We start from the raw sequence: 25,608 nt of genomic DNA, 5'->3' as shown, positions 1-25,608 counted from the left end.
AAGGCCCTAGGTGGTACATTTACTAAAGTGAGAGTTTTTAGAAGCCCATAGCACCATTCAGATTCTACTTAACACTTAACTAGCACCTAGAAGATAATAGCTAGAATCTGATTGGTTACTATGGGCAACATCTCCACTTCTAAAAACTCTCACTTTAGTAAATTTACCCCTAAGTGTAAGCATGTTATATGCATTTCCGATTTAAAAAATGTCAGTGTTTTTTATTCTGCGTTTTTTTAGGGTGTCTGGAACCTAAGCCGCCATATGTGTTGGGCCCTCCTGTATAGGTTTTTTTTATTTAAGAATGTAAACATTTGTGTGGTCTCTTTCTAAGCTGCGATACAGTTACTAGTCATGTTCTTGCAACAAGAAAAAGTGTTACTGTAGTGGAGAAATATATAGCTGAGTTTTTGTGCTTTATGATGCTGCTGCCCATTTACTAGGATTATATACATCACAGGGACACAACAACACACCAAGAGAAACTCTCCACCTGCTACGAGACATTTAGGGAAAAAAGAGAGACCAGATGCACAATACAACCATTAATAATTATACATAATATGCGAGGTTTTTGACATAAATTTGGCCAAAATTATGAGCCATCGACCTGCTTGCGAGCTGATCTGAATCAGGCTCTGTGTCTCTACTTACCAAACCTTCCTCGGACGCCGCAATCGCAACTTCGGTTGTCTACTCTTGTACCTCTCGCTCAGCCATCAGAACAACCGACCCTCGCTGAGGTTCTTGCTCCAGAAGAAAGTAGATCAAATTGTAATACCACAAGGTGGTGTGGTACACATCCAGGGGCGCCGAGAGGGGAGGGAGCAGGTACTGATTACCCGGGCCCGGGCATGACAGGATCCAGTTTTAAAATTCAAACTTTTTTTTCTTTATTCAGACTCTACAATAATCCTCCACAAGCTGCGGATGGGAGATGAAGGTAAAGGGGGTGGGCGGCGCGGTGGGGCGGGGGTTGGGGTCCCGACCACACACTCACTGTTTCAGACAGTGAAACTCACTTGCAGGAGCTGAGCCGCTGCGGAGCTAATGATGGTCTCGCGAGATGATGACGTAATCATCACGCGAGGTTCGCTTTACACGGCACCACTGTAACAGGCTCCAGCCTCCGGGTGGCAGGTGGGGACTGGGAGGGACTGTACAACAGTACAGTAGTGGAATGAGGGAGTGTGACACAGCGAGGGAAGAGCCGAGCCTGCCTGTGTGAGTGACATGACTTATAGCTATATATATATATATATATATATCTATTTATAAATATATATAATCTATTATATATATATATATATATGTATACATTATAGGATATATATCATATTTATAAATATATATAATCTGATATATATATTTATCATTAAATGTATATATATATATATATCTATATATCTATATATATATATATATATATATATATATATGCAAGGTCCAGCACTACCTGCTTTCAAAAAAACTTTTGCAGCATGCTGCTGAAATAGATGAATACAGTAGGATGGCGGCACTCTGGATTAAATTTGTAATGCAGTTCCTGACAAAGGTGCAATAGAGCGCTGGAATGTTGATATCTTGTAATGCTGCAATGAGTAGTTCTAATCTAAAGTGCCACCATCCTACATATATATATATATATATATATATATATATATATATGTGCGTGTGTGTGTGTGGATAAATATATATATATATATATATTTATATATATATATATATATATATATACACACACACAGTATATGTAACGTGGACATGGCCGGCACTCCCTTGCTGTCAATCAGATACTTGCATCCGGTCTCTTCCTGATTACCTCTCACTTCGTGAGGGCTAGATTTAGTGAGATTAGCAGGTAGCACTTGTGACGGCTTCAATCAAATAAATAGACCCGCTGGGTTATGTTCTGAAATGACATAACCCAGCGGGTCTGTCTATTTGATTGAAGCCGTCATGAAAATCTACCAACCTGCTGTGGCCACACCCCCTACAGAGGGGGCCCCGGAAAATAGCAGTACCGGGGCCCAGGATTTCTCTTGGCAGCCCTGTACACATCATCAGGGGAGACTCCAGTGATATCGTCATTGGTGGGCCCGACGGAGGTGCCGGCATCGGCAAGTGTATACACACTTGCCGATGCTGATCTGCGACGGACGGGGAGGGGGAGGAGGGGGCCATGCAGCATTCAGCAGTGCGGCATCGCTCACGATATCCCCAGATTGCCAGATTGGGTTATTTGTACAGCTGACTGGGGATATTGTAAACGACCAGTGAGAGCGCGCATCACCGGTCGTTTCACACGTAAACACACTGGCCGATAGTGTGAACGATAACGATTTAGTTGTCGTTCAATCGTTCCAAATATTGGCAAGTGTGTACGCGACTTTACACCTTCTTCCTCTCTTTAACAAAAACTGTCCTGAGATTCTGGATTTTATTCCTCACCCTTTTAACTATTGTGTCGCTGTAGTATCGCCTGCTATATTGGACCAACTCCTCCAATGCCAATAGTTTTTTAGACTTGTTGGCATAGTCACGACAGGTGACTCTCCAGAGACATTCCTTGGTTTGCCAAAGCTTCAGGAAGCCAGTAATAAAATTGTGATCCTTATCCAAAGACATTTCTATGGGAAAAAACAAAAAAACTTAAATGGACATTTCTCAAACCAATTTTTGTTTTTATACAGTTTTTTTTTTTAGGATTCTTAATTTTGCCATGTGTTATTTTTAATGTTGTTTTAAGTTATGCTGTTTTAATGTTACTGTGTTTTAATGTTGAAGTTTATATTTTTGCATTTTTCAATCACGTTTTATTTATAATTATTTTATTATGTTCATAATATGAATGCACAGAATGGTGGTCAGTGGGTGGGTCATGCATTTATACACATTGGTGGTCAGTGGGTGGGTCATGCATTTAATAATAGACATTGGTGGACAGGGGAGGGGGCACAGAATGGTGGTCAGTAGGTGGGTCATGCATTTATACACATTGGTGGTCAGTGGGTGGGTCATGCATTTATACACATTGTTGGGCAGTTGGTGGGTCATGCATTTATACACATTGTTGGGCAGTTGGTGGGTCATGCATTTAATAATAGACATTGGTGGACAGGGTTGGCACTTAAAACACATTGGTGGTCAGTGGATACATTGGTGCTCAAGAGCACTACATTATACTTACTAAAATATAATAGATCGCGATCAGGTGTGCCAGCTGCTCGAGGAATCGCGTCCGTCTCCTTCCAAGGCACAATGCTGCACAAAATGGAGACAGGGTGTGTACATGGATATGTCAGTCAAGTTGCGCGGAATGGACGATAGGTCGTACGATAGATCATCATTGTCAACACACGAACGATCTGCACAAAATCGTGTACGAGATTGCCAGACCTTGCCTGCTGTAGGCAAGATCTGAAGATGCGATGTACGACCCTACGTGCATAGTGATCATGAGTGGACACTCACGATTTTGACATATTTTACACGATTTGTTGTTCCGATGCGTACAAATCTGGCGAATCGTGTAAAATATCATCTAGTGTGTATGCACATTACGTCCAATAAGGCTACCCACCCGTAACGGGCCCCAAAGGTAAGAGGGGCCCGAGGATCAGGATCAGGGATGCAAAAAACAAGCTGCTTGTGCAACCTATTCACACTGTGCGGATAATGGAGCGTACACACGGTCAGATTTGTCAGACTTGTCAGATTTGTCAGATGAGCGATTGAACGATTAAACGATCTGAACGATTTGAACGATTTTACCAAAGTTTTGAACGATTTGAACGATTTTTGACTACATTAAAATGAATGGAATCGTCCAAGTCTGACTGCAAACCCATCAGATGTCAGATATCGTTATCTGACAAACGGGAACGCGCATCGTTGATCGTCCATCGTTCAGGCATGTCAGATATGAACGATTTTCCTTCAGATATGAACGACTGAACGATTTTTAAATCGTTATCGTTCATATCTGAAGGAAAAATCTGATCGTGTGTATGCACCATTAGATGCATTTGAAGGGAAAAAGTTGTATAAAAGGACGCTCTACGCTACTATCACACGGCCTAACGCGTTATGTGTGACGCGACTTGTAGCCCACGGAGGACAGATGTATGTTTTTTATAAATGTTTTATGGTAAATAAAATTGACATTTAAATGTTGTTACTTGGAGGCTAAACTGATATATAAAAAGACGTATAGATGAAAAATATATAGTTTCTATATTCTTTATTACAAAACTGTGTAAAACAGGCAATTCTATATTTACTTTTTTTAGGAAGCCTGGAGATACAAGCTGAGCTGATGTTGGGCATGTAATTCTGATTTCATGATAGGCTATTTCTTCTCAACTGTATACATAAATAAAAGTCCATACTGTATTCCTCTTATGCTAGCGAATATGCAAGGATAAAGCATTACGTTCAATAGGATTGCCATCTACTCCATGTGTTTCAATTACTTTTGCATACTGTAGTATCAGATAATATCTGTTTCATTTTTCCAGTAGATGTTCAAAACATTAATCTTTCCCAACTTGGCAACACACAGGCTGAGCCAGCCAGCACTGATTGACAGGATTACTCTCTCATGTGGCCCTTTTGGAGCCTAGGTCAAGGATGTGGATCACTTCCGAACCACTTGAAAGCCAGTTATTGCAGTGGGAAGATGATTGGATACTTAAGCCACTAGCTGTCTGTTTCTGATCAGTAGTTTCTTCTGTGTTCACTACTATGTATGAAACTGCTGACCATTTGTGATGCCTTACAGATAAAAGATAATAATAATATTAACCTGGGCCAGGACAAATTTTCAATAAATCTGCAACCCTAGAATTATAGTATACAGGCTGATCCAGCCAGCACTGATTGTCTGGATCACTATCTGATGTGACCATATATGTAGATGATGAAACTGGATGAGTACTGGCCGTTTTATAGTCCAGGTCAAGGAGCTGGATCACTTTCAGACCACATTATAGGCGGTTAGTGCGATAGTAATACAAAAGTAAATGCTGTCTGTTTGTGATCAACTTACAGCCATGAACAATCTGAGCAATCTATACTGCACAATATGCTTGTTTTGGGTCTATACACAAAGCTACATTGCTTTATCCTGGGCCAGGACAAATTCCCTTCTAATCTAGGAGCCAGTAAATCTGGAACCATAAATGACAATGCAGAGGGAGATAGCAGAGACTGGACATTTATGAGTATCCGATGCAGGAGTACTGTATATTGAAGTGAAAACTTTCAGCTGATCTTACTCATTTGATTAATTTTATTTCTTCAATACCAACTTTATTTTGAACTCCAGAAATGAACTGTTAAGGTGCATACACACACAACGATTTTTTGAATGATTATCGTTAAACGATATCGTTTAACGATAATCGTTTGAAAAAATCGTTCACTTTCTGAGTCAAACGATGAACGATTATTGTTCATGTGCGTTCACGTTTGTAGTTTAGTCAGACTTGTCAACTCAACGATTTTCATTACGTTAATATGGAAAAATCGTTTGTAGTTCATAAAAATCGTTCATTACATTTAAATGAACATAGTAAATGAACAACTTTAGTAAACGATTTTAGTTCATTTTTTCAAGGTAGAAAATCGTTTACTAAAATCGTTTATTAACTCAATCGTTATAAGCTGCATACACACACAACGATTTAGTTAATAAACGATTTTAGTAAACGATTTTCTACCTTGAAAAAATGAACTAAAATCGTTTACTAAAGTTGTTCATTTACTATGTTCATTTAAATGTAATGAACGATTTTTATGAACTACAAACGATTTTTGCATATTATCTTAATGAAAATCGTTGAGTTGACAAGTCTGACTGAACTACAAACTACAAACGTGAACGCGCATGAACAATAATCGTTCATCGTTTGACTCAGAAAGTGAACGATTTTGACAAACGATTATCGTTAAACGATATCGTTTAACGATAATCGTTCAAAAAATCGTTGTGTGTGTATGCACCTTTAAGCTGCATACACACACAACGATTTTGTTACCAACGATTTTATGAACGATTTTCTGTTAGATTATCTGTCAGATTTTTTAAAGTGTAATGAATGATTTTTTGGAACTACAAACAATTTTTGCATATTCCCTTATTGAAAATCGTTGAGTTGACAAGTCTGACTAAACTACAAACTACAATCGTGAATGCGCATGAACGATAATCGTTCATCGTTTGACTCAGAAAGTGAACGATTTTTTTAAACGATATCGTTTAACGATAATCGCTCAAAAAATTGTTGTTTATATGCAGCTTAATAGCACGAAGGCTGCTTACAACCAGGCTGCTGGGGCACTTCGGCTGTAACGTTAAGTGTTTGTAGTAAGATATCTGCAGGTGTCTGCCCTAATGACGTGATCATGATCAGCCTTCAGCATTGTCCTGTACATATTATCTCTACCTAGACAAATTGACAAAAAGTTTCACTGTTTTTTCATCTTTGGAGATTGAAGCTGGATTTATAGTGACTTTCAATCACGTCATTTCTTAATTACTACTGTATATTCATTGCCTTAAACATTTCATCTAGTGACAATTAGTCATCACATATAGTGACTTTCATTCATCATATATATAAAATAGCTAGTGCTTATACCTTGCAAAACAATTACCATATGGGACATGTGTATGCAGTAATTCTCCCTTTTTTAATTATATATTATTGGTTATCAGTGTGATATTCTTCTGCTTTTTATTAGATATTTAGAAAGGATGGGTGCAGGCGCCTACGATCCCTAAAGCCTGGACAATCTAATTGCTGCTATCTCTGAGCAAGGGAAGCCAACCCTATGATTTAATTGAGGAAAAACAAATAAAAGGAGAAAGCGCTAGTAGATTGAAAAATTATAAATATGTTTATTCCACAGGTATAAATAAAACATTTAAATGAAAATAGATAAATAACACTACTGGTAGTGCTCAAAAAGCCACTGAATCCACTGGTAAAGATAAGCAAATATGCGTTGTGCAAATGGAAAGTTACAATTGTAACAGCTGCTCCAAAATTGTGAATCTATATTGCAAAATAAATGTAACAGTATCAACTCATATACCAATATATCTGTAAAAGACAGCGGGCTGCACTCTGTATCAAACAAGTGTAACCGCACAGGATCCCAATATGTAAACTGGATTTGCAATCAGCTGATATGACTTAAACCAATAGTAAGGAAATCTGTGGTACATGCACTGCTAATGATTTGCAAGCACAGTGTTTATATCACCATAGAGCAGGGGTTCCCAACCACGGTCCTCAAGGCACACTAACAGTCCAGGTTTTAGGGATAGCCATACTTGAGCACAGATGACTTAATTAGTACCTCAGCTATTTTGATTTAACCATCTGTGCACAATCATGGATAACACTAAAAACCAGAACTGTTAGTGTGCCTTGAGGACCGAGGTTGGGAATCACTGCCATAGAGGAACCGTCCATTGGTATTTTACTTATATAAAATATCAAGTTTTTCAAAATAAATAATCCAAAAATTAAAAATAAAAATTGAAAAAGAGCTCCGTGCATGGCGTTACTTGCCGAGTTCGAATCAGCTCATCCAGAGAGGCCCGTGCAGCCGTGGAAGTCGCTAGCTGGGTCTGATTATACACCTGGAATGGGGTCTGTATGCCCGATGGAAGCACTTGCCGGGTCACTCGTCAGTTCTCATCCAACTAGTATGTTGAAACTCTCACCTCTATGTCAGTGTCTCGCAGCCCTTGAGAAACGGTGCAAGATTCAAAGGGGGAACACTTTTACTGAACAGTCCCAACCAGATCTAATCCAGCTCCAGTGTTGGAGCTCGCACCTTCGGTGGCTGCGTATCGATGTCTCACATCTCTTAGGACGCAGTTCTCAAGTCCAGGAGAGAGGAAATCCAAATTAGCGGACCTGCTTATATGATACAGATGGGTCCTCATACATCTAGCCTCCTTGCGCGTTAAACAGTCCTTCTAGTCGCGCCATGCCATGGCATGACTCGTTAGTGCCGAGCGTCTTTTGTGCGACTTCTTATTTTTAAATGCATCTTATTCCCACTGTGATGTGAATCAATAGCACAAGCAGCTTCTGCTGATTAAAATTATATGCAGCATGCCTATGTTCTTTGAGCGAATGCGGGTGTATCTGCATGCAAAATGCTACGGTACAGTGTCAGCGGTTGTAACACTGTAATGTAGTGTTTAGCAAGCGGATACATCCGCAGTCGCACACAGAACATAGGCATTTTAATCAGCAGAAGCTGCATGTGTCATCTATTTGCATCGCTGTGCGAATAAGACTCATTTGAAGGTAAAAAGTCGCACAAAAGACGCTCGCCACTACCAAGTCACACAGAGCTCCCGCGTTATGTGTGGTGCGACTTGTAGCGCACGGAGGATAGATGTATGTGGACACATCTGCATATGGAAACATTTATTCTGAACACAGCGGTTGGTCTATGTTTCTTGACGCGATTCTCAACCTATACAGACTGGTTGTTTCTTCAGAGGAAAAGTGCAGCCCGCCTTTTTTTACAGATATATTGGTATATGAGTTGATACTGTTACATTTATTTTGCAATATACACTTACAATTTTGGAGCAGCTGTTAAAATAGTAACATTCCATTTGAACAACGCATATTTCCTTATCTTTTGTCTTTACCAGTGGATTCAGTGGCTATTTGAGCATTACCACTAGTGTTATTTATTTATTTTCATTTAGATGTTTTATTTATACCTGTGGAATAAATGTATTAGATATTTGTTTTCTATGTAGCATTTAGCAGTAGTGTTAGTTATGGTCAAATGTTAATGTTATAATCAAATAGGCCTACATCATTTTGTATTTTTTTTCTATCACAGAATTGTTGTTTTTTTGTAATGGTTCATTTTTGTTATCATCTTTACTGTGAACTGTAAACACAGCTGACCATTATGAAGATGAAGTAGGTCTGTTTCTGTAACTAAATAGGCATATAATTTATATTTAACATAGCAGTCAGTGAAGATGGTGGCCCCTCAAGTGTGGTTTTTAAAAGAGTGACTGGTAGGGTTGGCTGTGGCGGTGGAACAGCTGCTGTTGCAGATGGTGTGGTGGCTGTGGGGACCGTAGGTGAGGGTAGGTTGTACGATTACCAAACAAGGTATTGTTACATGCTTGTCAGATGCGGGAGGCTCCCGTTTTTTATAAGCCTCCCGCTGCCCTGCAAAACTATTGAATCCCCTGCATTCCTCACAGCTCCGTCTGAAATCCGGACTGCGCATGCACAGGTCCGGATGTGACAGGGGCGGGTCCTGGCAGCAGTATGTCTGGCCATGCATGGAAGGGTTGTGGGTAACGTTGGCCACATAGCCCCCAGCAAGCAGAGCGTCCTGTGTGACTTGTCAGTGCAGGAAGAGAGGTCAGTTCTCTCCTGCTTCAGTGGAGACAGCAGCTATAGCAGCAGCTTCCATCTCCTTCTGCCCCCCTGCCTAAACAAGTAAGAAATGAATAGTCGTAGTAGTGCTCAGGGAGGGTATGACCTGTGATGGGAGTTGCGCTGCAGGCAGAGATAACCGGGCGGGGGAGGGAAGGGGAGGAGGACAGGAGAGCATCATTGCAGCAATAAGAGCTGGATTGAGAGGGGAGGGGGCAGAGCAGAGGAGATAAGTGTTCCAGGTCCCTCTCTATTGGGCCTTCCAGCCTTTGATTATACAGTTTAGAAACTAAACAGTGAATGGAAGAGGGAGGGAGAAGTCTGTGCAGGGGTAGGGGGCGGGGCTACATGGCACTGTGCACTGCAGCAGGATACAAGCAGCATGAGGGAGGGCGAAAGGTAGTAACAGGGAGGGGGGATACTGTGTACAAGTGTGTGTGACAGTATGTGTGTGTATGTGGAAGTGTGTGACTGTATGTATATGTGTGTGACTGCCTCTCTTCCCCCCAATGCTAGGGGTCACCTCACTCTGTTGGTGCCCATGTCACACTGTTACACCCCAATAACACTGAAAGCCAGCATCCTACATGCCCTCCCCCCATCCCGCATGCCAGGGCCACCTCACCCAGCAGGAGGCAGTGCTGGCAGCTGTTATTATTATCCTGCTTGTGCCCATGTTACGCTTATTACATCCTAATGGACTGAGGTCAACTGCCAGATTCCTCCTGCACCCCGTATACTATATCCCCACCAGTGCCAGGGGTCACCTATAATTATCACCCTGCTGGTGCCCATGTTACAATAATACACTACAATACTACGTAGCTCAGCTACCAGCATTCTACTGCCCCTGCATACCCTTCTACCCGGCCCATTGCTGCTCTTAGTACTACAGTTTTCACCTGTCACTACAGGACACACCCCTGAGTGGAAATGGATATGCCCATAGGTGGAGCTAGATACGCCTTTTGGGGTGGAGCATGACACGTCCCCTCAATTGCGCACTAAGAAATATAATCTCCCTGAAACTAATTTTCAAAAGTTGGCAAATACTGTATGGTATACATTCAAATGGTATAATCAGTGCCATTCCCCTGCATTGGTTATAAGGTGCAATGATATATCAGTGTGTTTTCATTAACAAGTAGATTTTACTGAGTAACAAATGCTGCTTTGGGGCTCGTTTCCATTGGTCAACTTTATGACACCCCTCTCAGATGTAGCAGTACAGTCCACTTTACTACCGCACTCATAGGTGTTTTTTCACAATCTCCCTGAAATGCCTTTTCAAAAGTAGGCAAGTGTGGTGTGTGAAGAAGGCATGGCCAAAACTACCAGTTCACTTGTGCACATTGTGTCATCCGACGCCACTTTCATCCTTTATATGCAAACGGAGTACCCTTATGCATCTTTATGCTAGACAGAGCACTCTCATGCCACTTTATATGGCATTAAACCCCATTTGTGCCCCTTTATATGGCATCAGACCCCTCATGACCCTATATGTAAAAACCTGTAAGATCCACACACAACAGTTATCAATGACATTTTAGGGCCTAAGAACCACAGGGCAGTGTGCTCTTGGCCCTGTAGCAGCCATGGTTATAGACCTACCAGTTATTGTTATGCAAATCATTATGACATATTTGCTGTATGAATCCTTAATCCTGCACATAAGGATACAATGCAGGAACTGAGAGATGAGACTGATACAAAACAACGAAACAGTGAAGTCAAAAAAGAGTAGACATGACCGTATATATTTTGGCATTGGAAAAGGAGAGTGATGGGGGTCTGAGGTTGTTAGCAATACTCAGGAGGTGCATACTTGCCTATTCTCCCAGATTGGCTGGGAGGCTCTAGAATATCGGGTGGCACTCCCAGCCACCTGGAAAAGTGGGCAAGTCTCCCGGTCGGCCAACACCCGCCTGTATACCCCGGAAGCAGGGGTGGGATGACATGATTTGCACTGAATCGCGTCATCATCACCCCACCCCCTTGTTCACAATGCCAGCAATCTCAGCATTGTGTAGCAAGCTGGGGCGATGATAATGCAATTGTGTAGTCACCCCCCCCCTCCGCTCCCAATTGCGCATCATGTTCTTACCATGCCCCACTTATGCCACGCCATGCTCCCTGCTGTGCTGACCTGGCTGCCCCCACCCGGCGGGAGCAGCCAGAATGTCGGCAAGTACACGGCGGAGTCAGGTGAAGTACCTTCTGTAGAAGACACAACACCCATTATTGTTTTCATGATCATCAAAGCATGCTAAAATATCTGCATAACAATGCATTAACCATTACATTCATACTCAGATTGTACCTTTGCACGAAAGAAACCAGCATTTTGCAGCCATATGCATTGATCCAAACTCACAGGACTCCAGTGACCGACACGTTTGTTCTGCTCATGGTTTTAGCATTCACTCGCCTTACAGAATTTCTTCATAAAGGAGAACCATTCACCACCAGTATATTATGCTACATAACACTGAATAGCTGTATTGATGTCACAGTAATATAACGTCTCTGGCAGGCTGCCCCATAAACAGCAAAAATAAATGTTAAGTTTTACTTCTATTCATATTACATGATACGTAGTGCCCCCAAACAAGAGTCTTCTTTTTCTCTTTTGCTCTATTTGATTGTACCTCTCTGGGGAGCACCATTAACATTTATAAATCACCATTTGTGGTCTAAGCGAATTAGTCATGTTGGTCTTATTCACGTTTAAAGCTACTTGAAATCCTGTGCGGCTCTCACCCCCCCTCTATTTTGTGACATTCCCCGTAAACATGCCTGATGCCCCCCAAAGTCAGGCAGCCATGCACCTCCACCTTCGGCTGTGCATGCAGATTCACCCACAGTTACACACAGAATATAGACATGTCACATATAACTTTAATCAGAAGCTGCTTGTGCGCCCTATTTGCGTTGTGAATAAGACACATTTGAAGGTAAAAAGTCAGTGAGGAGAGACAGCCGGCTGGGACAGCAGATGTGACTGGACCAGCACACTGCTAAGAAATGAAAAGTAGCCCCCCGGTGTTCAGGAGGTGAGCAACCGCCCTGCTCGGAGTGGTGCATGGTGGTGGGGGCGTGGGAATTTTGCTATGGGGCCCCATAGGTTACCTGCGCCACTGCATGCAGTCTGGGTTTTTACAGCTGTGCATTCAAAGTGTAAACCTTAATTTTCAGTTGGAAGCTGTTTGCACCTCCATATAAAAACAAAATACTAGATGTATGCGCAGTATAGTACTGTAATGTAATTAAGAGCTAGAAATAAAAAAAACCACAGACAGCACATTTGTTTTTGTTGTGATACTTTGTGAAGTGGTCTCAGTTTCGGATGATAGAAAATTCAAAGTGAATCAATGAACCGTATAGATATACAATATATACTCATAACCCATAAGATATGTAGAAGTGTATTTTCCTACTATGTACAGATTGTCACTATATGCTTTCATTTATTTAATGTTTTAATGTCACTATAACTATACTGTATTGTTTAGCTATTATTATTATTATTATTATTATATTTGACCAAAATCTTTCTGTAAGCAAAAATGTAAAATAAAAGTTCAACCCCTTGGGCTAAACCTCCTAGCTCGATCTAGAATCCGCCTATGTTAATTTCCCAGACCTGAACCCCCTGTGGGGCTTATCCTCCACACAACAACCTGCTATTTCTATATTCCAAACTCCCCCCACCCCCAGATGAGGAGACGTGGGAAGAAATGAGACTGGGGATAGCCAAAAGTTCTGTCTCCATTAAAATAAAAGACACTTCCCAAAAAATCTTGATAAACTATCAAGGAAATTGTCCGGCACATTTTGGTGGTGGCTAAATCCTTGGTAACCCTGAATTGGGAAAATATTTCTCTTCCGTCTCTATCTGCACTTAAACGCCAGATTTGGCATGTAGTAGCTGTGGAGGAGATGACCTATTCTATTTATAACGGGCCACATTTTCACTCAAGCTTGGGCCCCCTGGCTATTTGAGCATAAACTTCAGTTCCTCTCTACCTAGCTAGCCTCCTACGGATACCCATGTACGACATACAACGTCTCCCCCAATTCGCCCCACCTTCACCACCTCTAGAGATTTCCATGCTGCTTGGTCTTAGGTTACCCACACAGTCCTGATGCGTGGTCCCCCCTCTCCCTACACTCATCTACCACATTCACCTTCCTTTTTACTGGTTGTGTTCATTTTGTTGTTTCTTAGTTATTTACTAGAACTAAATACTTCTATATTTGACCTGGACACACGATGGTATTTTCCAATTGTTTGATATGCTTTAATCTGTCTGTGTCACAACCTTAATGTTTTCTTTTCTGTATTCTTGGCAGACCATTCAAAATAAAAAATTATGTAAAAAGAATTTTAAGAAAAAAGTTCAACAAACTCCTCTAATAGCTATGAGAAAATGTACCAGTGTATAAGGTCAGCCTCCAGCACGACATACTTAGAGTTCACAATGAATATGCCACTGTCTAGACTGTAAAAATGGAGCCTCGGATATATTACGGATATATTCCTGCCATTTATGTTAGTTCTACTCATTTTCTACCAGTGAAATGTTTTTGTTTTGCACTAAATGTTCTTTATCAGAACACAGTGAGTGCCCATGTACCACTGCAGTCAGATGTTTACTTATATGTTGTTTGGATTTTCTTTATGTGTTTCCTTATGTACATGCCAACACATCTCAACGTGACATATTATCCTTTTTATACTTCCAAATATTTATATTTTAAAGTAGAACGTAACGTACAACTATACTTCTACTCTCATTAAGAGTGATATTTATTTGGACCTTTTTTTAACTGTTATAATCTTTTTCCCATAGACCACACCTTAAAAGCAGAAACAAGGACGGTTTTTAGGCTGTGTGGTTTTTTGTTTTTTTTATTCTGACATATGTTGTTAGGTGCATGGGACGTTAGTTTGGAAATTTAAGTATATTTTCAAATGTTAAAGGACTTTTCCTTTTTGTTGCAGATTATAACTAAGTGAGGTGACTAATGTTTGGGTTGGACAGGGAATGACATTTGTAGTCACCTTTAAAATTTTTTTACAGCTGCTGCTGTGTGGGGTTTCCAAGTGAAAATTCAGAGCTGTACATTTGTTCTGACGAATACATAATTCAGCACAAAGGGACTGTCCCCCAGGCTTTTTGTCTTGACTGACTGTTAGGGTGGGTGGTATAGTAAAGTGAAACTGCGATACAGAGTTGATTTTAGAAATGTTGTTTGGGACTGAGCCCTACAGTAATGCTAGGCACTTCCTGGGGGACAAGTCCGTACATAGTGTGATGTAGCCATGCCCAGATTTTGGTACTGGGCATAGACTATACACAAAGTTGAATTGTTGGGAAGTGTTCTTAATAACTTTTGATTTCATTCATTTCACTTACTGGGATCATATAAAACAAAATGCCAAACCATGGACCCAACGCGTTTCATTATCAGAGCTTCATCATTTGGGAGCATGGCTTGAAGCTATTATCTTACTGATTTTTGGTTTTTACAAGTCTTTTAGCAATATTTGTACTGTACTGGTTGTACAGAAATTATTCTCTAAAAGGACAGCACAGAAAAATATAGTACTTCTCATGGCTGATTTTAACTATTCAGATGTAAAGTAAGCTGCTCAGTCTGCCAGGCACCCCACTCTGCATTCAAAAGGAAAGTGCAGAGGCCTCTTTTGATTATGTATAAACAAGTTAGGTTTTGTTGTTGGCCCTTCAAATGAGTGGTATTTTCCAATATGGCCCTCAGACCACAATAGGTTGTACAGCCACGCTGACTAGCAACAACATTTTTAGAAGTCAAAGTCAGTCAATGTGATTAAGTAAGAATGTTTTTGAGGTTACAAGGGAAGGGAAGAGCTTTTAAATGGTTAAAACTAGAGATGAGCGGTTTTGGCTCAGATCTTCCCGCCAAATTCAGATCTCAGAATGAGGCAAAACATCATCTTTCATGGACATCTCCCCACAGATGTCCATGAAAGATGACATTTTGCCTGGTACTGAGATCCAAATTTGGCAATAAGATCTGAGCCAAAACCAAAGCCCCTCATCTATAGTTAAAACTACAAGGAAGGTAAAGTCAGTGGCATCACATGGGGAGTGCGGGCCGCACCTGGGTGTCACCCGCCGAGGAGTGACACCAAAATGTTGATTCTTCCTCGGTGACAGGAGCCAGATGCTGCACTGTAGCATTACATGCAGAACTCGGCTCCTAACACAGTGAGGGAGCCATCACTGCACACATGCTGGTCCCCGGGGGACAGTACGTCTCTCCGGACCCCCGGAGTGACTATAACGGATTCACGTCGCAAGGCCACACCCCCTATTTACCGGTGCGTGGCTTCACCGCGTACACTACTATCCTCTTTGGGGCCCACACCAGGTGTCACCAGGGTGAGTGACGCAACTGGGTACAATAAATGCAGCAAAATATGTAAAAAGAAAATAAATCTGTTTAGCACAGACTGAAGAGTGAAAATCAAATTGCAGAAAGATTACAATCCCAAAATGTTTCCAGTACATACATTTCAAGCAAATTAAAACTTGTAGTCCTAGGCAGCTGAATGGACAGAAGGCCAGGAAGTAGGTTCTGTAGCGATAACCTATACATCATACCTGCCAACTTTCTGGCTGCTCCTTCCGGGAGGGAGCAGCCAGATCGGCAGGAGGTGGGGGGGGGGTGAGTGGCCGGGCGGGTGAAATCACTTGTAGGGGGGCGTGGCTGGGACAAATGGGAGTGGCTGGGCAGATTAAATCACTTGTAGGCGTTGCAGGGGCAGGGTCATGCAATCGCGTCAGTTTGGCCCCGCCCCGCTACACAGTACTGATAAAATAAGCATTGTGAAGCAGGGGGCAGGGCCAAAATTTCGAATCTCGTCACCGCCCCCCCCCCCCCACCGCAGCAGGGGTTATTGCGGGGGGGGATTGGAGGGGTGGTTGACAGCCGGGAGAATTGCCTGCCTTCCTGGGAGGTCGGGGGCGGCACCCGATTTTCAGGAGGCTCCCGACCTAATCGGGAGGGTAGGCGAGTAAGTTATACATTCAGTTCTATTAATGTTACCTGTTTAACACAGACAAGGGCTACAAAGACATCTAAATTCCAAGGGACACATAAAAGATGGATCATTTAAAAAGATGCAAATGTATAAAAATTGTATAAGTTACAAGACCACACTTTAAATAAAAGCAGCAGTTTTGGGCACCACATTATAACAGGACAATAATAAATAGAGAGGGTTGAGACTGGAGGCGTGCAACCTCATTCATATAAAGAAATGGAAGGTATCAATATAAACAGGTTAGGAAAACAAATTATTTTTTAATACTTATAAATATGTTTTAGAGGAATTTAAAGATTTGTCTAACAAATGTTTCATATCTGCACATAAAATAATAAAGGATAAGCGGCAAATGGAAGGAGGATTAAGTGTGGGTTCTTTACTGTAAAAGTGTGCATACACTCCCCGACAATAGAAAGACAGTACGATTACGACATTATAATCGTACAGTCGTTCCTGATTCCCTGTAGTGCCTATACTGAACGATATGTTGTTCAGTGTAAACACCCTCCCTCATCCCTGAACATGGTCAATCTGTCGTTATCGGCAGATTGACCGGCATGTTCAGGCGATGATTGATGTCGGAAACGACCGGCGGGAGCGCGCAGCACTGGTCGTTTCCGAAATTATAGTGCACGATTTGTGCACAATTAATGAGTGATTGAACGATTAAGATGTCGTAATCAATCAATCGCTCATTAAACTCGCCTACTGTATACGCGGCTTAAGAGTGGTTTAGTTGTCAAATTCCTTTCCAGTTGTGATGATACATTTATAATCAAATTTTTTTAAATGGAATGAATAGTATCTATAGCTATAATAATGGGAACAATTGGGTAGATTGCAGTATTTGGTATCGGGAAGTAATGTTCTTTTCCCACTGTGAGGCTTAATGGCCAAATGTCTCAATGGGGTTTTATTTTCCCTTCCTTTGGACCAAAATGATTGGAATTTTTGAAATGTTGAACTAGATGGATTTTTCCAACCTTACAATGTAAATGATGTGAGCATGTTCTAAAAAGTAAATACCTACAGTATGCCTGATATCTCTTACTGTGACATGCAGGTTCTCTGTATAAATGTGTGTGTTTGTATTGACATATTCCATGTTAATATGTCATAATTCAGGAAGAAGCTACCAGCATCACCAACCTTATACAGTGGCCTATATTATGAAAATAAATCATTTATATAAATAGCATGTGGTTGGCAGGTAGAAATGATTGCACTTTAGATAAGATCTGTGTTCTCCCTCCCACAAAGTCATCTTCCCATAAATACAATAGTTTTGTGAATTTGTGAAGGCAGTAGGAATATAGAGTAGTGCTGAGGAGAGTCACCACACCACAAATGCTGGTACTTTGGTGATCTACTACTACATTCTCATTATCTGCTGGACCCAGTAAGTTCAACTGTCATTGCTGTTGTTGACTCTGTTCCTCTTCTGGTGCTCTGCATCCTCCTTGGTGGCAGACGCTACCACCAGAACTTCTGCGAATGTGGAGAACGAGTGCACTTACTATGTGTCTACCAGTGAGCATTATGCCATATGTTCTTGGCATACTACTCCGAGCTGGCAGCACAAAGCAAAAGCTTTCTCTAGAACCATAACAGGTTTGCGTAATGCTAATAGTGACTGGTGCTCATAGTTGCCCGCAGCTGACTATTATAAGCTTTCTACAATGACTAGTTAATCTTTCATCATTATCATTATTATCCTTCATTCTCATTTTTATTGTCCACCGTCTCTCCTCCACATTACCAGTATCTGAACAAAAATGTCTGTTGCTAATGGCGTATAATGCTTCACAAACTGTTCCTATCAGCAGCTAGCATTTTTTGCAATTGTTGCCTACACCACCTGTAAACTTATTTGAACAGAGCCAACTTTACCTCCTGTTCTGTGTCATTGTATGTAATTTGTATTATGACCCTCTCAATGTTCAGTACTGTATGATGGTGCTTTATAAATATAGAACAGTGTGATCCACCAAAAAAGGGGCATGGCCCTCGGCAAGGTGGCATGTCCTTGCATCATGCCCCCATTTCCATGACTTGAAGAGCGTTCCCAGCACTTACGGAGATGCTGATCCCAGGCTCTCCCCTGCACTATGTAGTAGAGCAGCATTGAGAGAGTGCTCCCCCAAATCACCTACCTCACTCATCGCACACAGATATGCAAGTGTTGCATATGAAATTAATCAGTGCAGTCTCCTGGTGCAACCTAGTCACATCGCATTGCCGTTAATTATTTGGAGGACTGTCCCACCATCCCATATGGGAGGTCAATCTAGAGTTGTGGGTGAGAAGGGGAATAGAAATGTAGGGAAGTATTCCACTGCATGTAGCAAAAAATATATTTTTCTTGGAAAAATACCCACCTTAGGCCTCGCCTTCTTTGACATGGTCATGCCCCCAGCTTGCCATGGTCACACCTACTTAGTTCCATTTGCATTCCCCCAGTTTGGAAGGTATGCAATATGGTTCTGCTAGAGTGCAAAATTGCACCTTATGACTGCCTCACAACACAGTCTTGGGTTCAGTTCCCACCACTGCCCTAACTGCATGTAGTTTGTATATTCTCCCAGTGCTTGCTTGGCTTTCCTCCTGGTACTCCAGTTTTCCCCTACAATCCATTAAGATATTGGTAGGTTAATTGGTTCTCAACACAAAATTAACGCTAGTGTTCATGTGGTAGGGGATATAGATTGTAATCTCCACAGGGGCAGGGACAGATGTGAATAGCCAAATATTCTCTGTAAAGCTCTGCAGAATATGTTTGCGATATATAAATAACTTAATAAATACTACCCTTAATATTTCAAAGAACTTTTTTCTTTGATTGAATGCAATATTTTAAAAAAATGAATACAGCCTGGTTTTGCTTTTAAAAAAAAAATCTCCACTTTAAAAACTGCAGCCGGATTACCTAAAAATCTTATTTTTTTCCAACTCAGGACAAATTTATTACATTTGGCCATGTGTCTATTATCCATTGTATTGGATAAATGACGAAAGGTATAAAGATCTGTATACTGTATGGAGTACAGAATTAGAAAATGTTGGGTTTCAAAAAAACTTTTTTTTGTTTTGACCAAACTAGATTTTTGTAACAAAATCTTAAATTGTAAAATAAACCCATGCCAACAATAAATACATCTTGAACTTATATATTCCTAGGTGTTTTCAAATAGATAATCTTCCATTATTCTTGATATACTATGACAAAAATGTCTGTAACACTACAACTGGCCATTGAATCTGACCTGCTAATGGGATTACTGAAGATTTCATCATGGTGCTCTGCCAGTCTGCATACCCCAAATGATATGTCACCATTAGTTCCTATAATCACCTCGGAACATGTCATTTCCCACTATCACTCATACACTGATCTGACATGCCTGGAGTTATTAGACATTTAATCCTTCACTTAATTTGTGAGATTAGAAATGACCACTTATCTGTCCTCATGTTTTTACACAGCTAATTTGTCTTACACCGGCGTGTGGCATGGATTTTTTTATCCCTCTTGAATGAGTGTGTCGTGCAGGTGTTGAAAAACGGTTTCCTCTCCACAAATGGTCATCTTTGGTAAAGCCATCGGATAAATGATAAGGCTGCACAATGTCACTATCGTAACTTACACCCGAGACTGACCGACACATTTTTACTTGTTGAAATCTATTTAACTGGATATTTTGCATAACAAATAAAAATTTTTTTTTTGAATGTCTCTTTATTATGACTTTAATAATGTATTTACTACACACATTTACATTTCAACAGACGTTGTATATGAAAGTTTCTAATATTGAAATCAAATCATTTGTTTTGTCTGCTAATAAATAAAAATAATGTTATGTTGGAGAGATCATTTCTTTATTTCACTGTTTACTGTATTTACCATTTATTAGTTTCTTAAAATATAGAGCGTTGTATAAAGCCAATGTTATATATCATATAACACACAGATGTGTCCAAATACAACTATCCCTAAATTGCGCCAAATAGCCCGTTTTGGAGTGCCATGGACTTTTTGCCACACCATACAATTTTTCTTTCTTAAAATTTGGTTCTACGGGCCAGATTCAATTAGATGGGTTATTTACCACGTCAGGAAAAGGGTGGCAGCCTCGGGCTTTAACATTACAGCCCTTTTTCTCATGCAGTAAATTACCCGCTAACACGCGTTAACCCATTGAAACTGGGATAAGTTCCCGGCGCTACATTCACGACACCCACGACCAATGCATTTAACGTGAATTTCTGGCCTAGCCTCCTCAGGCTGTTAACTGTAGCCTGCAGGATGGATTGCGGGCTGCCATGGGCTATAACTGAATAAGCCCAGCAGATCAATTACCCATGATAATTAACTGTGGCCAATTGAATCCATGTTCTACTTTGTGCCAATTACTTTGCGACAGAAAATGATTACAAAAATGTTTACACATAATTAAATTGGTCAAGTACTCCTATCTGCCCTTCGTCTTTGCTTACAGCTGCCACCATTATAAAGCTGTTTTTGCATTATCATTCTGATGTCGCGTCAATCTGGAGCAGTGCAAAATTGTGAGCTTAAGTAGTTGAGTAGTAGGGCTGTATTTACTAAGCCGCACTTTCCAAACTGCTGTGTCTTTGGTGTTTTTGCCTGCTGGGTTTAAGCGCCAATACTTGAAAATACAAAACCAGGTGTGTTGTGTATTTAATATTATTACCCCTTTGAATTCAGCCAAAATCTCCGAAGACTCATCAGCTCTGAAAAGTTCTTATTAGTAAACATTGCTCTACTACTCAACTTATTAAGCTCATAATTTGCACTGCTTTCACTACTCAATAGTCTATTAGCATGACTTTTTGTGTAGAGACTGTTGGATTCACGCAGTATAAGGGTATGGCCAGTAACTCACGCTTATATTTTAGTGTACAAGATTTTTGTACTGTACCATCAGCTTTTCAGTCACCGTCTAAGGGCCTGATTCAGAGATGGACGCTAATGCGATCGCAGCTGCGAGTTCGCATTGAACACAGCTGCGAGCATATGCTAATAGTTCCAAACCTTACCCGAGCATAAGGATGCCCAGTGCTGCCTTCTCATATCTGTTACCTCCCCCCAAACACTGACAACCTGTCACTCACTTTGCGAATCGATCCTCTGTGCGTGCAGAATCGCAAGGCAATCGCAGCACGTGTGCAATGCGGCTTATAAACATTCACAATGTCAAATAATAGCTTGATCTGCGTAAAAAGTGCATTTGCATCCATCTCTAAATCAGACCCTAAGAACTGTGAGATGTTCCTTTTGTTGTTTATGATGGGTGAAAGGGTTTACTCCATCCATTTTCTTTTTAGCAAAACTGCAGTTATTGTAATACTCACCTTTATATTTTATATATGAAAATGTAATTGCTTGAGTATACTAGATGGTCTAGGAAAAGAGCCCAAAAAATATATGCTTATAAGATGTTGTACATCTTTATACATATATATTTAGTAACTAACATTCCCCGATTTCATATAGATTGCAGTTTGGAGTGTTCTTGGAACCACTGTATGTATGTATGTATGTATGTGTGTGTGTCTGTGTGTATATATTATATATATATATATATATATATATATATATATATATATAGTAAATAAACCATCAATCCACAGTTTATTAAATGACCCATGTTAGTGCGCTCTGAAGCTAGAAATTAATCTGTTAAATTCTGCACAACTAATAATATTGAGTTGCCTGATTCTACTGTAATTCAAACATCAAGGACACCACAGGCATGATATTGCTTAATCACATACGTTGTGAGTCCCTAGTAATGAAATTACATGAGAGAGTCGATCTAACATTAATGAAAATGACCAGTGAATTATAGAGGACTATAACGTTATTATATTTCCTGATCATATTATTGACATACTATATTTTTCTAAGTCATGTTACATACGAGACTAAGGATCACTCAGATTAAGGATTAGTGAGGCAAGATAAAAATTCTTTACTGATGTAGTATAGATAGATTGGGAATGCAATATGCAAATCTAACATAAAAAGAACATTCAGTGGCTGTAGAAAATATATACATGGTATTTACAGGCAAATACATTCTGTTTTTACCATTCAAGATTGTAGGCTAATTTCACCCAAAGCTAAAACTCTAATTTTGAATGCAAATAAAGGGTAACTCCATTCCAAAAAATAAAAATGTATTTCCCTAATTGAAATCATTATGGTGGATAATACAATTTACTGTTTACTTGAAATGAAGTTTTTTCCTGAATTCAGCACTTGAAGACACAGACATTTACATCATGCCTGCCAAATAAAGCAACAACTAGTTCTGAGTCTTCAACTGCCGATTTCGGGCAGAATTTTGAAACCCTCAGTTTTGTATGAAGTGGACGCTCATGGAGAAGTGGAACCTAAAACAGTTCTGACAGTTTGAATCAGGCAAGCAGTAAGAGTAGCGTATGGACCATTACAGCCATTGAGGGTGTGCGCTATTTGTGGTATATACATACAAATGTCAGTTGTCCTTAAATTAACCAGTGATTAAAATAATTTGCTATATGAGTTGACTGTTGCTTTATTTTGATTTTCTCATCTTGTTTTGTCATTGAAAGCAATTGTAATTATTTGTTTTATCATATTCATTTTTATGTAACGGTAAACAAAAAAAACTATATGTAAATAGTTTAGGAACCCCCCTCTAGAATAACATTTTATTGCCCTTACAGTTTAAGCTTGGCTCACTCAGACTGAAGAATGCCTCAAATCCAGCTGCAATCATCAAAGAGTTAATTAATTATTGCCTGAACTGTACAATGGAATTACATAGTAGAAATGAACATCTGCAGAAGGAAAATGAAAGACTCCGATGTGACTGGATTTACATTCATGACAAGTAAGGAGTTATTTACACATACAGTATAACTTTACTGTGGTCCAAGAGCAAATGTAGAAGTAAGGGTATACGAGATGCAAGTTAATGGAATTTTCTAGTTTTACCATCAAAGCAGTAGGGGAAGTGGTGGGGATGTAGTTACCATCCCGGCAGTGGAGATGACGGGGTGCTAAGAATCCCGACAGCAGTCGGAATCCCGACAGCAGTCGGAATCCGGTGCCAGATTCGTGGCTGCCAGCATCCCGAAGGCAAGCATTAGGGGTTAGGGTTAGGGATGGTTAGGGTTAGGGTTAGCCTGCGGGGGTGGGAAGGGTTAGGCTGTGTGAAAGGTGGGTGAGGGAGGTTAGGGTTATGACACTTGCCAAATTCGGTCGGCATTCTGACTGTTGGGATGCCACTGTCGGTATTCTGACCGCCGGTATCCCGTACCCAACCCAAGTGGTGATATGGTGTACCGGCCCACCTCCACCACTGTATATACAGAATCATGTTGGGTTTATACATAATGTATCTTAAGCAATAACAAGAATATCAGCCTTGTTAAGTCATACACAGTATAAGTATTTATAGCTTCCTATAATCAACCGGCTGCCTGTGCTATATGATAACAAATTTGTGTTTCTCTCACATTCACAGTTCAGAGGCAGCCATTTTGTAGTGTGGACCAACATTATGTGGGCTCTTTATATTGGTTAAATAAGATCTAGTGTTGTTATTAAAGGGAGTAGTGCAAGTTGCACAAACATACAAGAAAAGCAGTGTTATCTCTAGAAGAAGTGGGGATGGAAACTACATCATTGTAGTCACTATTTCCTTTGAAACCTTCCGTGAATTTAATGGCCGCAATCTCAAGAATATTAGTGATGTTACAATTTCCATGGGAATTGGAAGACCACATTATTAAGGGATGTGGATTGAAAGATCTACAGTAAAAAGGTAGACAATGTCTAGATAGACACCAGATGTTAGACAGGCAATAGGTCGACAGGGACAAAAGGTCGACATGCATATGGTTGACACGTGTGTTTTTTTTTCTAACCCTAATCTTAACCCTAACCCTCCCCTTGGTGCCTAACCCTAACCGTTAGGGTATGTGTCTGACCTTAACCGTCCTTCTAGTACCTAACCCTCCGGTAAGTGCCTAACCCTCCCTCCTGGTGCCTAACCCTGACCGTTGGGGTAAGCGGCTAACCCTAACCGTTGGGGTAAGTGCCTAACCCTAAAAAAACAAAAAAAATCTTGTTGATTATTTACATGTCGACCATTTACATGGTGCACCTTAGTCAGCTGTTTTTGTTTTAACATCAGAGATACCGAGTTGTCCCTCTGCAATAACATTAATTTTTATAGTATTCCAAAACAAGTAATATTTTATTTTCACTTTTCATGAAATGGGTTCTCAATGTAACTTACTGGTATAATTAATGATGTGAAAATAACAAAAGGCTATTTATTTCTCTTTCCAGGCTTGAAAAATATGTAAATAGTAAGGAAGAACTAGAGCGTGATCTGTATACCAAATTTACATGTGTGCTCAATGAGAAAAAAGCAAAGATTAGGAGTCTGAATGAGAAACTATCACAGGCTCCGCAGATGGTGCAGGAAAAAAGGTATTTGCTGTATGAAATGATTTTAAATTAATTTATAATTTATTTCCTTTCTTGTTGGAAGGAGCACACATGATTGTGCAAAATACTTCTAAAGCGGTGCACACTAGACTTTAAACATCTAAACTGTCTATTACCTTAAAGTTTATTTATCTATAAGTGTTTAGATCTACATCACACTTATAACATACAAACATGTACCCGCTTTCCACCAAAATCCCGGAGCTTTCCAAGGATTTTTTACCCGGCATTTTGCCGGGTCGTACCCAGCTTACACCCCGTTTCCCCTGCACCCACGTCTTGGGTTTTTCTCGGGTTGCCTCCGTTTACACTGAACCCGGGTAAGCCCGGCAAAACCTATGCATGTCATTACAAATGGCCTTTATTCAGACCATTTTAAATGACATCCACATTTAATGACATTTTTAATGACATCCTTAATTATTATTATTATTATTATTATTATTATTATATATTTTTGTATTTCATTTAAATATTGTTGTTGTTATTTTATTTATTTATTTAATTGTTATTAATTTAATGATATTTTTTAATGGCAT

At 40.2% G+C, this 25,608-nt stretch overlaps 1 protein-coding gene across 2 annotated transcripts in view; it reads left to right on the top strand.

The window, feature by feature from the left end:
- Window positions 1-25,608, top strand: part of XRCC4 (X-ray repair cross complementing 4) — a 389,606-nt gene that overhangs the window by 180,915 nt on the left and 183,083 nt on the right. For both annotated transcript variants that reach the window (XM_088457922.1, XM_088457921.1), the window contains exons 4-5: window positions 23,275-23,441; window positions 24,908-25,051. In XM_088457922.1, coding sequence (XP_088314048.1) covers window positions 23,275-23,441; window positions 24,908-25,051 — 311 coding nt within the window. The remainder of the gene's footprint in view (window positions 1-23,274; window positions 23,442-24,907; window positions 25,052-25,608) is intronic.

Source organism: Taudactylus pleione, unplaced genomic scaffold (assembly GCF_031769625.1).
Source record: "Taudactylus pleione unplaced genomic scaffold, aTauple2 ptg000792l, whole genome shotgun sequence".
NCBI classification, from domain to species: Eukaryota; Metazoa; Chordata; class Amphibia; order Anura; family Myobatrachidae; genus Taudactylus; species Taudactylus pleione.
Note: the sequence above shows the minus strand (reverse complement) of the source record. Positions and strands in the feature narration are given on the sequence as shown.